We start from the raw sequence: 15607 nt of genomic DNA, 5'->3' as shown, positions 1-15607 counted from the left end.
AAGGGAAAGATAAATTAGTAACATTTTATAACAAATGATATTAAAATATTTGAAGATGAGAATATTATTAATATTATAACTTGAGTTTCTTAAATATCAAGCTTTAAAGTTAGGTAAAAATTTGAATATTGCATCAATTAGATATAAAATATTATACTCTAAAAAAAGGTTTGATACGACATTAGACCCTAAACAAATCCCTAGTAAATACTGCTATTACTGATTGCTTATGTAAATACGATTTACTGTTACTATGGTTTTTGTTGCTCGCTCAAATTTAGTAAACCGTCAACTCTAAGCAATTTGGAAGTAGGAAATCACTGCTGCATTTGTCAACGGAAATGGGCCCTCAACAGTGTACTTTCTGTCTTCTCATTCGATGAAATAGCACCAAAATTTTCAAAGTAGTCGAGATAGATTCGAAGTAATCGTGTTGCTGTCTTTCATTCAAACAACCAGCCATATTTTTACAAAGCTTTATCTACTTTTCTAAAATATGGGTTTTTGGACCCACAAAAGTTGAAGTTAAACATATACTTGTGCCACTTTAACGACGTTAAAATAGAAAAAGACAGGAACAAAGAGAGAAAAGTCACAAGCAAAAGCGGTCCTTGAAAAGGAAAAACAAAAGCTTGACATATGTTTTTCCAACTAAAGTGATACTCCAAACCTACCCATTTGAACAAATATTGGAATTTAGAGACAAATTTTAGTCTTTGGCATCCACTTATTATAATTTGTTTTGATGCAATGATTTCAACATTTGAAACTCATTAAAGTTTAGTAATATTAATAAAAATTGACTCGACCAATAAATTTAATCATTTTAATTAATGATGAGTTTAAATATACTTATCAATTTTAATTTTGAACCCACAAGTAAGATAGCAAGTTACTCTCATATAAGGACGAATCAAAATTTATTAAACTATCACAAATTTTAAATACACAAAAAATAATGTTTTAGTTATGAATTTTTAAAGTATTTGTTAATAGGTAGGGTTTAAGACTATATACAAGTTATTATTTAAAAAAATCTTTATAAAATAAGAATAGAATAAGACAATGAAGGAAAAGAAAACAAGAATTGCTGGATGTCCCTAAAGAGCAACCAAAGTATCTAAATATATAAGTCGCACCATATTCAAGAAATGAGGTGCTTAAAATTATTATTATTATTATTATTATTATTTTGGTTTATTTCTCTAACAAAAACCGTTTATTGAAGAGTTTGTTTGAAGATAGGTAATGAAGCAGCTGTTCCTGTTCTCAAAGGTTCTGTCTCCAACAGACATCGAACATAGGCTGGCAGTTCCATCCGAGATATTATGGGCATTCCAGTTCGATCAAGTTCATCGTTGTGCAGATTTCGAAGTGAAGGACAAAGGTGGGCAAAAGTGGCAGTTTCGTTGCTCCACCAGGAAGAAAGATTTCCATCCAAAACCTGTGGTTTCCAAAGGATGGCGTCGGTTTGTTAAGGAAAAAAGACTTCAAGTTGGAGATAAGGTTGTTTTGTACAAGGATGTTGAAGGTGATTCCTCGTTCACAATCAAAACCATGAAGAAAGTCTTCAAGCTATTTGGTGAAGAAGTCTGGCTTGAGTCATAGCCAACCAAACAAACAAACAAACAAAAGCAATAACAAATGTTCTGGGATCATCCAAAATTTTATTTTCTTTTCCCTTCCTTATATATGGTAAAGATGAATAAACAACTAGTATTTTGTTTTTCAGTATGTCTTTGGCAATTTCTTTCATTAGCTGATCATCTATAACATCTAGTATTGGTTTTTGAGATGTGAATAATTTTTCTTTCAAATTTCAACTGTAACTGATTGTTTTTTCTCTTTTATTATTATCATTTTCCTTCTTAATTAGTTCTTGAACAACTTGGCAGCAAAGAGATGGTTGTATTATCATACTTGTAAGTAATCATTTTTTGGAATTGGGATTAAATTAGGGTTCAAGCCTTTAACTCTTTATAGAAAATAATTAACTTCTCAAGATTTTTTTTTTCTTTTCTAAATGCCAAAAATCTTGACCAAGCCTTTTGCTAGAGTTACTATAATTAGGTATACATAAGCAACTTGCATCTCTAAAATCATAAGGATGGAATGCGATTTGAGTGGCTATTAAGGTTTCTACTACTTAAAAAAGGAAATATTTTTTTTTTGTACTTGAAGCTATTAGAAATTAGTTTTTAGTGATTTTAAGTAAAATTTTTATTAAAAAGAAAAATTAAAGTTATATTTTATTTTTTAAAAATTTTCTTCAAGAAAATTAATATTATTTTCTTTATCTAATTAGATCATAAAAGGCCTTTTCTAACCTTTAATTATCTACTAATTTACTTTTCACTATTTTATTGGTTCTCTATTTTTTTTTTTATTTAAAAAATAAATAATCAAATCTCAATCAAATCCTGCTAAATCAAGTATGATTATGAAGGCTGAAGCCCATTAAAAATAGCAACAAGACCATGTTTGGATGTTCCCATTTCTTAGCCCCATACTGTACACATTCTATTTTTTCGACTTTCCCTCCTTTTTCCCATTCAATTTTCCCTCTCAATTCTCTAAACAATCAAATCCCAGAAAATCAGCTTAACTATCACATAATTTTCTTCCCCTCCCTTTTTTCTTTACTTATTTTCTTCTTGCCAGAATCAAAGAGAAATCGAAAAAGAATAAAAAGAAAATGGCAAATTACTACAATATCGATGATATTCTTACAGAGGAAGAGGTTGGTTTAACACCTTTCCCCCCCAATTTTGCTTATGTTTAATTCTCAAATTTCTCATCTTAAAAGTTTCAGCCTTTTTTTTTTTTTTGCTGATGCAGTTTGTTCCAGTTGTTTTTCATAAAGCAGCAAATGGAGTTATAATTGATCCCAGTTCCGAAACTAACTCCGTAAGTTTTGTTAAGCTTTTCCTGTCAAGACCCTTTTTTTTTTCTTTAAAAAAAAGGGTTAGTTTTCTGATGTTTGGTTCTCAGGTTGAACAAGGAGCAAAGGTGGAGCTGCCATTGTGGCTTGCTCAAGAATTATACTTCAGGCAAGCCATATCGATTAGCGTCCCTGCCTGTTACAATCAAAAGTAAGTTTTTATTTATTTATTATTATTACTAGCTATTAAAAGTTTTATTCTTCTTATTAGGTAGTTTGCCTGTAGTTAATTTAAATTGAATTTGAATTTCAGTTATGTTGAATTTGGTTTGGTACTACTAGTAATACTAGGTGTTTGATTTTATTTCTCAATGAATTTTGTTCCACTTTATTCGAAGCGGTATGAGGTTATAGCTTCTAGCATAAGTGTGTGCAGTTGCTATGGAAGAATGATGATTAACTTATTTTGTTGTCCAATACATCTGATTTTAATCTCTGGATGATTTATTTATTTCCTTGCAAAGTTTGTCTTTGTGCGTTGTTGATGATGCTTTCTTTTTGTATGGCCAGAACAAGGTTGGAAATCCAAGCTGATGCAGCTTGTGTGGATCTTAAATCTCGGTCTCCATATTTTTATGAGTTTGGATGCAAGATAGCACCACTGTGAGTCTCTCCTTCAATCCTTGTTGTATAGGAAGAATTGCTCTTCATTTTAAGTTCAAAAGTTTGAATTTTGTGACTTTTCCCTCAATCTTGTAGAGCATCTCGATAGTCATTGTGAGTGAGACTGCTTTAAATGGATTCCAAATTAGATGATGAATATTAGATTCTCTCTCTGTTCATTGTGATTAGAATTGTAAGCATAAACTTTGCTTACATTAAGGTAGTTAATCTGGTGGTCAGCCTTACTTTATGTTTGATCTGCTATATGGTAGTTGGTTAATTACCTTTGTGGTAAAATTTGATGCGTAATCTGTCCTAAACGAAAATGGTTCTCAGTAATTCTATTTTCGTGGGATAGGGTTGGTGATAAAACCGTTGAAATCTTGCTATTATCGGCATTCAAGATCAGGTATAAGGAGATCTTGACCAAGGCATATACTGCAGCATACACGGCAACTTCAAAGTTCTTGCCACTTCTAACAAAAGAAGAAACAATTTGTGAGAGTCCTTTTCTTGTTAGAACTTATTTCTTCTACTGCTATGCCTCCTTTACACGTATAAATATTACGATTATGTTCGTGCTTTTTGTAGTGTATGAATCAGCTCAGACTTCAATGGCAGCCTTTAAGAAGTGGCGGATGGGTGGCCCAAGGCTTCAAAGGGCTTCAGTTCTTGGAAGGAAGAGGAAGCCTATTGAGTAGATGCTATTCTAGTTCGCCTGTGGTCGAAATTGATGAAAAATGTTTTGTTCACATGTATATGAATATGATGCTCATAACTCATTTCATGACTCCAATACACAGATTCTTAGACTTCTTAATTTTTCGTTGTCAGTTAATTTTGAGTCTCCTATATGTTTCTTTAGTGACAAGAGCAAGAGTAATTGTTTAATACTGTGTTTGAATGATTTAAACTTAAAAGTGTAATCGATCAAATTTGAGTTGATACAGTATTAAGTTTGAACTCGATTCGAAACTCAAAATTCAGCTTAAATTCAATTGAATTTTATTTTTTTTTGTACAAGTTTGATTCGAAATAAAAATTGAATTATTCGAATTCGTTTGATTAGATTCGATTAATATGTAAAAAAAACTTAATTTTTATATTCGAAAAAAACTCGATTATTTATGTTCGAATTTAAAATATTTTATTAATTAAAATAATAAAAATATATTTAAATATAAAAGTTTAATTAGACTTTTGAACTATTTGAATCAAATATAAAAATATTCGAATTCAATTTGATCAATGAATTTAATTATTCGAGTTCGAATTTGATTTGATAATAATTGAATCGAATTTAAATTTTATTCAAATTAAACTTGAATAACTTACGAGTATAAATATATTATTTTCATTTCTATTTAAATCTAAAGCTCAGAACTGGAATTAGGTTTGTATTACCATAGACGAAGACCTGAATATGTATCCTTTCCGTTGGATTATGCTTTTAGTCCTCTTTGGATTCAGTATTTTCTCGGAAAAAATTTTCCATTTAGGTATGTTCCGTTTCCATAGGTTTTTGTTACAATAATTTCATGGAAAATTTTAATACCATCAGCCTGAGTCTTGGGGTGGGCTTTCTGACTATCTAGGCTTGGACTTTCTCCAAGCTGGGCCCAATTTACAACAACCCCTTTAATTTTATTATACTATATTTATTCGTATTAACATAAAATAAGGATATATATTTAAAATGTATATATATAATAAGGATATTTCTTTTTTTTTTAAATATATAATAAGGGCATTTCAAATGTTCAAAAGAGAAAATTATGTTTTGGACAACTTTTTTAACTTGGATATTCAACACCTTCATTTTAATTTTATTTTTCATTTTTCAAAATTGATTGAAAACAATAACATTAACTCATTTTTTCCTATACATTATCCTCAAACTTTTCAATTTTGTTTTTATAAAAACTTAGTATTTTTTAAAAATAAGAAACATAATATATATCATTATTATTATTATTATTATTATTTTGGAAAATACTAATTTCAATTACATTGAAAATTTGACACGTGATTGAGGTAAGTAGTTATCTAAAATGCTTGGCCTAAATGTTCCTTGAATAGACATAACACATTTTTCATTTTTTTTTTTTGTCGTCTTATTTTAGAAATGTAGTCAGCATATAGAAATAAAAATTAACAATGACAAGGGTACCAACCATGACATGTACAATCCAGCAAAAGAGGAAAGAATTAGCGCAATTTTTTTTGTCTAAGTTGATGAAGTTGATAAGATTGAATATTTCATTTTAAAATTTATATTTATATTATTAATAATATTATTTAATAAATAATTTATAAATTTAACATAAATTTTCACAAATTTATTAAATACTCTAAGCTTAAAATGCAATATTCTCTCTATCTGAACTTTTTTTTTCATTAAAAAAAGCCCACTTTTTCGTGATATTATCTTGGAGAGATACTTTTCCTTTTATTTTTTTTCTCGATCGAAGTATAGGCTAAGATATTTCTTATGTGCCTTTTTTCCACTTTCAGACATGGCGCGTGGTTCCATCTACCAGCCTTATTATTATTATTATTATTTAATTTAAAATCACTACCAACTTTGTTTTCACTTTTCAAGTACTCCTAACTTTAAAGAGTTATGCGATGAAGATATCAGAAAGCATGGGACGCAAGATTAAAAGATTAATTATATATTTAATGATATTAATTTATTTTTTGCTTAATTCAATAAAAAATTTTGTTATTATTTATATATTTTAATGCATTGAATAGAATTTTAATTTTAATATAATAATTTAAACAAAAATCCTTATTAATTACTAAGTAATAACGAATTACATCATGTTTTAAATAATTAAAAAATATCTTTTTAGCTAGTCAAATAATTATAAAATATTTCAAATTTAAAATTTTTAAAGTTTACAAGATTGCTTTAGAAATATTTTGACTAAAATAATAAATGAGCTTTTATTTTTTCATTGCATAAATCATTATCTTTTTATTGTATTTAATAAAAACTTTCTTTTAATTTGTATTAAAAAATATTTTAATCTGAATGAAAGATTAATTTTTTAATACGATCCGCTATTATTAAATGTTTTATCCATATGAAAACTATCAGTTTCACGTGATCGAAAATTGAAAAAAAAAATGAAAAATTAATAAATTTATTTTTTAATTTTTATCTACGTCATTATATTTTCATGTGAATAAAAAAATATAATTAACATTGACTATAACAGAAATGATTATTTTTTAAACAAGAATTTGTTTTAATATAAGATTAAAATTTTATTTAAATTTAATAAAAATATATAAATTTATTTAAATAAAATAATAGCTTATAGATTTTTTTTTTCAACCAAATATTTGTAAGCAATTAAGCATGGAAGATATTTAACGCGCATGACAAGATATTGCGGTTTACCCTGTTATCCGTAAAAGGCTAATACTTGTGACACTCGCTTTGGTAGCGCGTAGGGTGGAGTTTTCTTCCGACTTGCAACTCTTCTCATGGTGACCAGCCCCCATCCTTCAAGAATTTATACCCCAAAACTCTCCCTGCCTCTCTGCAAACACTCAAACCCAAAACCTCAAAAAATGGTATGATAACCATACCCTTTTTTACATGCAAATGACCAAACTCAACTCCTATTAAAAATTGATCGAAAAACATGGCCAACAACCCCACAAACAACAGTAACAAGAAACTCAAACACCAGCGGAACCAAGATTCGGAGGAAGTCGATGGAGACCCTGAAGTTTGGGCAACATTTGACAAGAGTTTCAAGCAAGTTCAGTCTGTTTTGGACAGGAACCGTGTCTTGATTCAACAGGTCAACGAGAATCACCAGTCCAAGATTCCTGACAACATGGTGAAAAACGTTGCACTCATTCAAGAACTAAATGGGAACATCTCCAAGGTTGTTTCACTTTACTCTGATTTGTCTTCCAATTTCTCCACCGTGTTTCATCAAAAGAATCATGACCACCCCAAGAATGGTGATGCCCGGAGGGATGGCTGAACTTCGATTGAGAAAAAAAAAGAAATATTTGTTGCCGCGGTTCTTCAGTTATATTTTCTATAGTTGCTTGTGTTTTGTGTTTTAAGGGGATGATATGGTTAAGGGGGGGGGGGGGGGGTGCTTAGTCTTCCTTATGAAACTTGTTTGAGATCATGTTGGGATTTTATTTATGTTTTGGTTTTATTATGATTGAGTTGCTTTGTAATATTAATGGTTAGTCGATAAAATTGAGGATAATCGGGAGGATGTTTGTTTGCCTAGATGGGATAATTTTGTATGTGGGTTAAGCTCTAGTGGTATTATTATCATGGTTTGGTTGGAGATGAAGATAAGAGTCTTGTTAAACCCTTGGGAAAGGCTTCAGTTTCAAAACATTTCTCCAGCAAACTAACTAGGAATTGGACAAAATGGCATGATAGGGGGAGGGAAGCTTTTAGCAATGAAGTTTAACCTCTTTTCATCATTTGTTGATCAAAGTTTGATCTCTTATTCTAATCGAACAATGGAATTGATCACATCGGCATGTCCTTCTGGTTAAAGAATCAAAATAGAACCAGCGTATTTGTTTCTTTCTGGAAGGATTTATAATATTGTAATCAGAGTGCTGCCAAATGATTACAGCAAAGCACAATTAAAATAAAGGAAATATTGCCAATTAGAACAGGGGTATGGAATCTAAGTTTAAATTGCTTGAAACCAGCGTGTAAAATTACGAAGGCATCTCACCGCTGTCTACAATGACAACTTTAGTTTTAGGCACCCCACTCTGTCTTCCTTCGGCTTCAATCTTGTAGACAACATCCATTCCAGCGATCACCTTGCCAAATACAACATGACGGCCATCCAACCTTCCAATGTAATAAAAAACGCAAGTGCGAGTTTGAGAAAATCTGAGAGGGCCTTAGAAATGCAGTTTTAACAAAGGGCAATGGTTAATATGCAAATTTATGATTCCTCAGCCACAATATGGAACCGTGGAAAGCTCATGTGAAAATAGCAAAATGATTGTCACAAACAACATTCTGCTACTTTGGTTTATATTCGAATAATCACAAAGTAATAAGAAAACTGATGTTGGGCATTTCCACATCTTTCACAATTAAGAAAGATATACAAAAAGTCACACACAACGCTATAAATATATTTACTTGGTCTGGAGACAAATTAAAAATGATAATTACCAGCTGGTTGTTACAGTTGTAATGAAGAATTGTGATCCATTGGTGTCTGGCCCAGCATTGGCCATTGAAAGCAATCCTGTTCAACAATGAAAGGAATTTTGTATACGTAAATAACATACTTATTACACGCCTTTCTAATTTGCAGTGTTCAAGTTCATTCCAAAAACAATTAATAAAGAACCTCTTACACACAATAAAAAAAAAAAAATGCATTGAAGGAAATTTATAAGGTATAAAAGGATCCCAACTTACCAGGCCCATCATGCTTAAGTTTGAAATTCTCATCAGCAAACTTCTCACCATAGATTGACTCTCCACCTCGTCCATCCCCGTGAGTAAAATCGCCGCCTTGGATCATAAAGCTGGGAATAATTCTATGAAATGTGCTCCCTTTGTAATGGAGAGGCTTCCCACTGTTTCCAGTTCCTTTCTCCCCTGTGATACATGGGATGAATATAAGTAGACAGGTTTAAGCAGTGAGTTTCTCCCAGATTACTAATCAGAGCAAAGAAAAAGTCAGGCATCAATACTTAAGCAAAGATCTACTCTTTTAATTAATTCAGCCACCCTTCTTTTGCAAACTAAACTTTCAAATACCACATGTCACATATCCCTTGATCTTATCATCCTATACATAATTACTGACTAGCATTTGCAGTTAGAAGAAGACCTTTACTTAGTGTTTCTACACTCTTTTTTATAGTTTTTAAGGCATGTTGACCAATTCCATAAGACTCTCAAATAAAGCTGTTTGTTTAGTTATCATTAACACATCAAAAAGAAGCTAATATTAATAAACAAATACAGTACTTTTATTAGCTGGCTAACCATCCAAGGTGCAAATAGACAGATAATTTATTTAGCATGTTTAGGTCCAGAAGACAATGAAGCAAAGCTCAGAGTGAGAAAGTGGTGGCTCAGGCATAGCCATAGACTGCCAGGATCGGCCAGGCATTTTACAATAAGTTGCATTGCTAAATTATGCAAGATAAGTTGCTTTTGTTATCTAATATCCACCACTGATGAAAAGATTGTCCTTTTATTACAGCATACTTTACTAAATCATTGCTATACTATCAAGACATTATTCAGCCTACTTCGTATTTAGGAGAAATAAATCATATTACTTAGAGAATAAGGAAAGATTTAGATAAAGTTCCTTAGATGAAATTCTCTACTATAAATGATTAAATAAAATTAAAATAAAAAATAAAGACCGATAAATTGAAAGATCTCATTACATAGATCAAGTGTGCAAATTTTCAAAATATTTTAATAAATTTTGATATATTTTTTAGATAGACAATTTTAGAAAAAAAAAAGTTGACAAGATTTTTTCCATTGAAAAAGTATCGATCAAATTTGAATTATAAATAACATTTTTAATATTTTATATTATTGATCTTCACATTTAACTCAATCAATCTATGGTTTGGATTTTTTATTAAAGTTTTTATTAAATAATTTTAAAAAGAAACTTCACAAACTTTACTTAAAAAACTTCATACTTTAAGAAATTGTAGTAGCAGCACAATCAAAGCCATAAAGTTATAATATAAGATGGGAGCAAAAGTTACTTGGCTACCCGTGCAAAGGGCTCGGAAGTTTTCTGCAAAAAAAAAAAAAGAAAGTATGAGAAAAATCATGATTAGCAAGTGCATTAGTTTATAGGAAAAAGGAAAATCAGAGGACAGCAAAGGTTCTTGAGCAATATACCTGCAGTTTTAGGAACTGTTTTCCCAAATAGGCCCATGACTATTCGACCTGAAAGCCAAAAGTTATGAACATATTATACTTCCATGAGTGTATCTAAGAGACCTTCTAAGCAATACCAGTGAAAAAGCAAAAACGCAAAATGTAACTCCTTTCGCTACTAGTTGAAAACACATCAAGAAGAAAGAAAGACTCTGAGAGAGAGAGAGAGAGAGAGAGAGAGAGAGAGAGAGGAAAGTAAATTTGACAAGCTATTTAATCAAAGCAAAGATGCAGAGGAACAAAAATCAGTTAATCATTTCCATATAAAATTTCAACTATCTTGTCTTATTCTGAAGAAAAACTTTATGTTCTTAGATGAGTGATTTGTTTCATCATCTAATCATCCAATCATTCTAACTAATGATTGCATGTTTTATTTGCAAGACTCTAAATTTATTAAAAAAAAAAAAAAAAAGAGTCTAATGCAGAATGACTAATGCAACACTAGATAGTGGGAAAATCAATTTTAAGGAATAAAAATGTAAACTTTGCATTATGCACTAGAAAATTTCATCTATCAATTACCCAAAAAAAAGCATTATTTTTATAAATACACTTAACACATGAAATCCCATTTCTACAGAAAACCAAACGCAAGCATACCAGCAGATTTTCCATCAATCTGTACATCAAAGTAAACTTTATGTGTAACCTTTTCTGAATCATCCTCAAATACCTACAAAAACATTAAAATAAAAAATTCAATTCAAATAACACACCCTATGAATTCATAAAGTTGAAAAAAAAAATTACATAATTGAATTGGCAAACCTGATTAATCTTGGGTTCTGAAACTCCTGCATCGCTTAATCGATTCTAAAAACATCAAAAAGAAGAAAAAAAATAAATTTTGCGTTCATTTTTTGTGAGGAAATACAGAGGAGAGAAAGGGAACCTGAATCAAAGCTAAGGTTCCAAAAAGAACTAGAACCCACAACACAGCTACCGAAGCCAATCTCGTTTTGGTTGCCATCTCTGCTTCTGTTTCAGCAGCTTCGATGGGGAAAATATAGAGCGTTTGCTTTCTGTAGTGTATAGATTTAGCAGGGAAATACAGATTTCCTTGCTTGGGAAGAAGGTTAGTACTTAGTTGAAAAGCGGTTGTTGGGCTTTTGTAATTAATACATTATTTTTTAGTTTGATAAAAATAATACAGGGAAAAAATATGTCTCTTTTTTATTTGTTAATTTTTGAAAGAATGAAAAATTTTAATATAGAAGTGATTTTTAAGAGGTTGAGATATGTGTTTTTTTTTAGTGTCATTTTTATTATTTAATTATTTAATGTGTCTTAGAACTAAATGTTGGATTATTATTATTATTTATTTATATAAAAAAACTGGACCTTTTCATTTTTATCTTATGCAAAATTTTAACATAGAAGAGATTTTTCAGACATTGTCATTTATGTTTTTAAAGTGTCACCATGGTTGATGTTTGCTTATTTTCTTATTCTATGAGTCATAGTAAATGTGTAACTTATAAGTAGATTAGTTCATTCTATTGTAATTAACAACTTTTTCCAAAGACAGAGTAACTTTTTTTTCATAGGAATTTTTTAGCAGTTTGAAGATGAAAAAAAAAAAAAAAATTGTAAATATTAAAATTTAAACTCTAAATTTATTAAATGTTATAAATATTGTATAAATCAATAAAGATAAGTTATTGATAAAAAAATTATTATTTAAAGAAGCTATATACTGTAAAATCATTGAAACCTTCGCTAAAAGTAGACGTTGATTATATAAATAGAACTGCAAATTTTCATTTATCCATAAAGCAAAGCCAAGAAAAAGAAAGCAAAGACAATGGTAAAGCAAGTAGAAAGATCTATCAAAGAGTAGCACCATAGTAAAGAAAGAAAAATTATGGTCCAAAACAGCAGCATCAAGCTAAAATTACAGTCAAGAGAAAATCTAAACAGAATGTCTTCATCAAATCAAGCCCCCAACAATGTCAAATGCTTTTTTTTTTTTTTTATAGGTTTATTATTTGTCACATTTGAGAACTGAAAAGCAAATTAGGCAGTGAAAGCAACTGAAACAGTTGAAGAAGTCTTTCAATGCTAGTTTAAAAAATTTTGATTTTTAGCGCAATAAAACTCTTGCCTTTCTGATATATTCATCTCCTCTATCAATCTCATCTTCACTTTAAAGCTTTATCTGTGTTTTCTTGGTGCATTCTTCAGCTTCATCATGTCATATGTTTTGGCAAATCCAAGGATGGTCTAAACAAAGTTAACAAAGCAAATGATATTGTGAGATTTTCGAAAACAAAATCACATGACACTTATTTGTTTATATCAGCCAGAAAACCTTGGAAAGATCTTACTTAAAACGGCTCCAGCAGTCAAGCGTTCTGAAGGTCGAAGGCATAACATTTTTCGGATTAAGTCCTTTGCACTGTCAGATATCTGAGGCCATGGCTCCGATTCGAAGTCAATGTGCCCTTTTAACGTTGCCTCAAATTGTGCTTGCGTTGTTTCTGAAAGGCAGAATAAATTAGTTTTAACATAAGACGTCGTAAGTTTTCTGTTGCAAAAACTTTTATTTTTGCCATGACTTTTTCATAATATTAAGTAAATTTGGGCAATGAGTTTTATGGTTTTATCAGTAATTTTTGCTGCATAGGATATCATAGTTCATGGTAAATACCAGCAATAAATGGTGGCACACCACTTAGCAATATGTAGAGTATAACCCCTGCAGACCATACATCTGCTTCTGGTCCATAATGTTTGTTGATTACCTCAGGAGCCACATAATATGGGCTTCCAACCCTGTCAGTAAAAACTTGGCCTAAAGCAGCAATGCAGCATTCATCAAGATATATATAATGTTAAAGAACTTGATTCTCTTATCAAAAGAAAAAGAAAGTTACTTCAATTCAATCCAAGAAGATGAGTAATATATATATATATATATATATATATATATTTATTCCCGACCTGATTCAAAGAAGATAGAGCATCCAAAATCAATGGCTTTGAGAGAGAAATCATCATCTTTGTTAACCAACATGAAATTCTCTGGCTTTAGATCTCTATGCACAACCCCAAGTGAATGACAAACCTCAACCACCCCAACAATAATCTTTATCAATTTAGCTGCCTCTCTTTCACTGTAACAATGCCCCCTCTTTTTGATTCGATCAAACAAGTCACCTCCATAACACAGCTCCATCACAATATGCACATACAAATGATCCTCGTAGGCACCTTTGATCTTCACAATATTTTTCTGACCAGCCAAGTGCTGCATTATCTGGGCCTCCCTTCTAACATCCTCCACAGCTTGCTTGGAAATCAGCTTCTCTTTCAGTATAGATTTACATGCATATTTGATCCCCGATGCAATCTCAGTACAAACAAAAGTAGTTCCAAATTGTCCTTGTCCTAACTTCTGCCCCAACTTGTAAAGGTCACGAATATTAGGAGTTTTATGGCCTAAAATACTTAGGTTGTCAATGTTATAACTTATGACAGGATTGTTGAGTTTGGAACGCGAAGATTTGTCCTTTTGGAGATTGTAGTTCTGATGAAATACTGATCCAAGAGATCGAATGCATTCGTTTCCCATGAAACTGATGACAGAATCAAGTTTGATGCTGCTACAAGGGCAGAACTACCAGCCAAGGATCAGCTCTCTAGCTTCAATGTGTAGCCAACAGCAGAAGTTGATTTGGCCCTGAAAAGGAGGAAGAGATCACGTTGGATAATGGGATATTTTCGTTTGGTTTACCGAAGAAACTTAGAGATATGTGATAATATCAAGTATATATACCTCTTTAGCTAAGAAGTTCTGTTCCTACTGGGGATGAATAACTGATGAGTACCAAAAACCATGTACAGAATTAAAGAAAAAACAAACAGGGAACTAAATTCATTGGAAATCCTACTACTGAAATATGTCTGACGCTCTAACTTAATCCCTCGATATAAAGTCAAATAGATTCAGGCATCCCATGTTCCCGTATCAGATAATTATACTATTATCTTCGGTTGCTCAAATGACCAAATGCAAAGTTGTTGAAGTGGATGACTAAATGTAGTACAGATTCGTGCACCGGAAGAGAAAAAAAAAAAGCAGTACAGTTCCGATTGTTTCAGGGTTACCAAATGTTCAAGTCTCATCTATGGATAATTAAAAGTAATTGTCAAGATTAAATACTTTAGCTAACGGCAGCATTTTCTTGTCTAGGCAAATTTTGTTGGTTTGGAAAAAATTTCCAATTTCCTTGTACTGAATGGGAAATCCTATGTTTTGGTGTGGCTTTATGTAATTGTTTCTTTGTAAAAGATAGGACTTCAATTTGAAGGACTTAGCATTGCGGATATAGTTGTCGATGATACAGAGCTCTACTTTTAGTTCTTCTAATCATTCTGTCATGTTGGTCTTTTATAATTAAGAAATAATGCTAGTAAAACCAGTAAATATTTGTTTTCGGTGTTACATAAGAGTTTCCAAAACAAATGCGGATGTTTCTAAGATGAGAAATGAGTATTTCTTGTCTTTTACAAGCCTGCATTGACTCTCAATTGAACTGAAATACAACATAAAGAGATCAATCAACTTTGCCTCTTCCTACAATTGGATCAGCAACTACCCAGAGACGAATTCTGGTGTTTGCATCATCTTACAAGACATAGACATGCTTTCTCATCTATACTTTCAATTGTTTTCTGACTATTGTCTTTGTTTCTTCATTGGCAAGTGGACATCTGGTGTTGCAAATTTTCTTTCTTGTCAGTCTGAGCGTAGTTTCATAGCTGGAAACTTTTCTCGATTAGGAAGTAAAGCTGAATCCAATTTCGTTTTCGCAAATCCAAGGATGATCTAAAAAATCAAAGCAAATTAAACATACATGACTTATTGATCTGCACTTTTAAAATCAAACCAGAACCTTTCTAATGTATATTGTACTATCAAATGTAGCTTCACCATTAGTTAACATCAGCTATGAAAGTCATATATAGAAATGCTTACGTAGCACTTCCTTAGCAGTAAAGAGTTCGGATGGTTGAGAGCATAACATCTTCCAGACTAGGTCATTTGGATTATCAGATCTTTCAGAGGCCATGGCTCTGATTCCAAATTCATTTGTTCTTCCAGTACCAAA

The 15607-nt window shown here is 31.1% G+C and overlaps 4 protein-coding genes and 1 long non-coding RNA gene across 5 annotated transcripts; 3 read left to right on the top strand and 2 right to left on the bottom strand.

The window, feature by feature from the left end:
- The first annotated feature begins 1013 nt into the window (after positions 1-1013).
- LOC149515061 (uncharacterized) lies at positions 1014-1795 on the top strand. The gene is made up of 2 exons (XR_016327241.1): positions 1014-1156; positions 1229-1795. It is a non-coding gene; the product is annotated as an uncharacterized LOC149515061 (long non-coding RNA).
- A 608-nt stretch (positions 1796-2403) lies between these two features.
- On the top strand, positions 2404-4485 carry LOC111295031 (uncharacterized). The gene is made up of 6 exons (XM_022888376.2): positions 2404-2740; positions 2839-2907; positions 2992-3092; positions 3452-3544; positions 3903-4042; positions 4136-4485. Exons 1-6 carry the CDS (start codon positions 2696-2698, stop codon positions 4243-4245), a joined length of 558 nt encoding a protein of 185 aa, XP_022744111.2. The 5' UTR covers positions 2404-2695; the 3' UTR covers positions 4246-4485.
- Positions 4486-7067: 2582 nt separating this feature from the next.
- Positions 7068-8017, top strand: LOC111294473 (protein EARLY FLOWERING 4-like). Its single transcript, XM_022887781.2, has one exon. The coding sequence runs from the start codon at positions 7204-7206 to the stop codon at positions 7552-7554; it is 351 nt and encodes a 116-aa protein (XP_022743516.2). The 5' UTR covers positions 7068-7203; the 3' UTR covers positions 7555-8017.
- A 98-nt stretch (positions 8018-8115) lies between these two features.
- On the bottom strand, positions 8116-11613 carry LOC111294472 (peptidyl-prolyl cis-trans isomerase CYP19-4-like). The gene is made up of 8 exons (XM_022887780.2): positions 11386-11613; positions 11262-11306; positions 11094-11166; positions 10452-10499; positions 10321-10344; positions 8988-9170; positions 8736-8811; positions 8116-8402 (listed from the first exon to the last, which is right to left on the bottom strand). Exons 1-8 carry the CDS (start codon positions 11461-11463, stop codon positions 8264-8266), a joined length of 666 nt encoding a protein of 221 aa, XP_022743515.2. The 5' UTR covers positions 11464-11613; the 3' UTR covers positions 8116-8263.
- A 1074-nt stretch (positions 11614-12687) lies between these two features.
- Positions 12688-14067, bottom strand: LOC111294807 (calcium-dependent protein kinase 5-like). The gene is made up of 4 exons (XM_022888163.2): positions 13437-14067; positions 13144-13287; positions 12821-12973; positions 12688-12716 (listed from the first exon to the last, which is right to left on the bottom strand). Exons 1-4 carry the CDS (start codon positions 14065-14067, stop codon positions 12688-12690), a joined length of 957 nt encoding a protein of 318 aa, XP_022743898.2.
- Between the last annotated feature and the right edge of the window lie 1540 nt (positions 14068-15607).

Source organism: Durio zibethinus, chromosome 14 (genome assembly GCF_047325235.1).
Source record: "Durio zibethinus cultivar Kanyao isolate XHJ-2024 chromosome 14, ASM4732523v1, whole genome shotgun sequence".
Classification (NCBI taxonomy): domain Eukaryota; kingdom Viridiplantae; phylum Streptophyta; class Magnoliopsida; order Malvales; family Malvaceae; genus Durio; species Durio zibethinus.
Note: the sequence above shows the minus strand (reverse complement) of the source record. Positions and strands in the feature narration are given on the sequence as shown.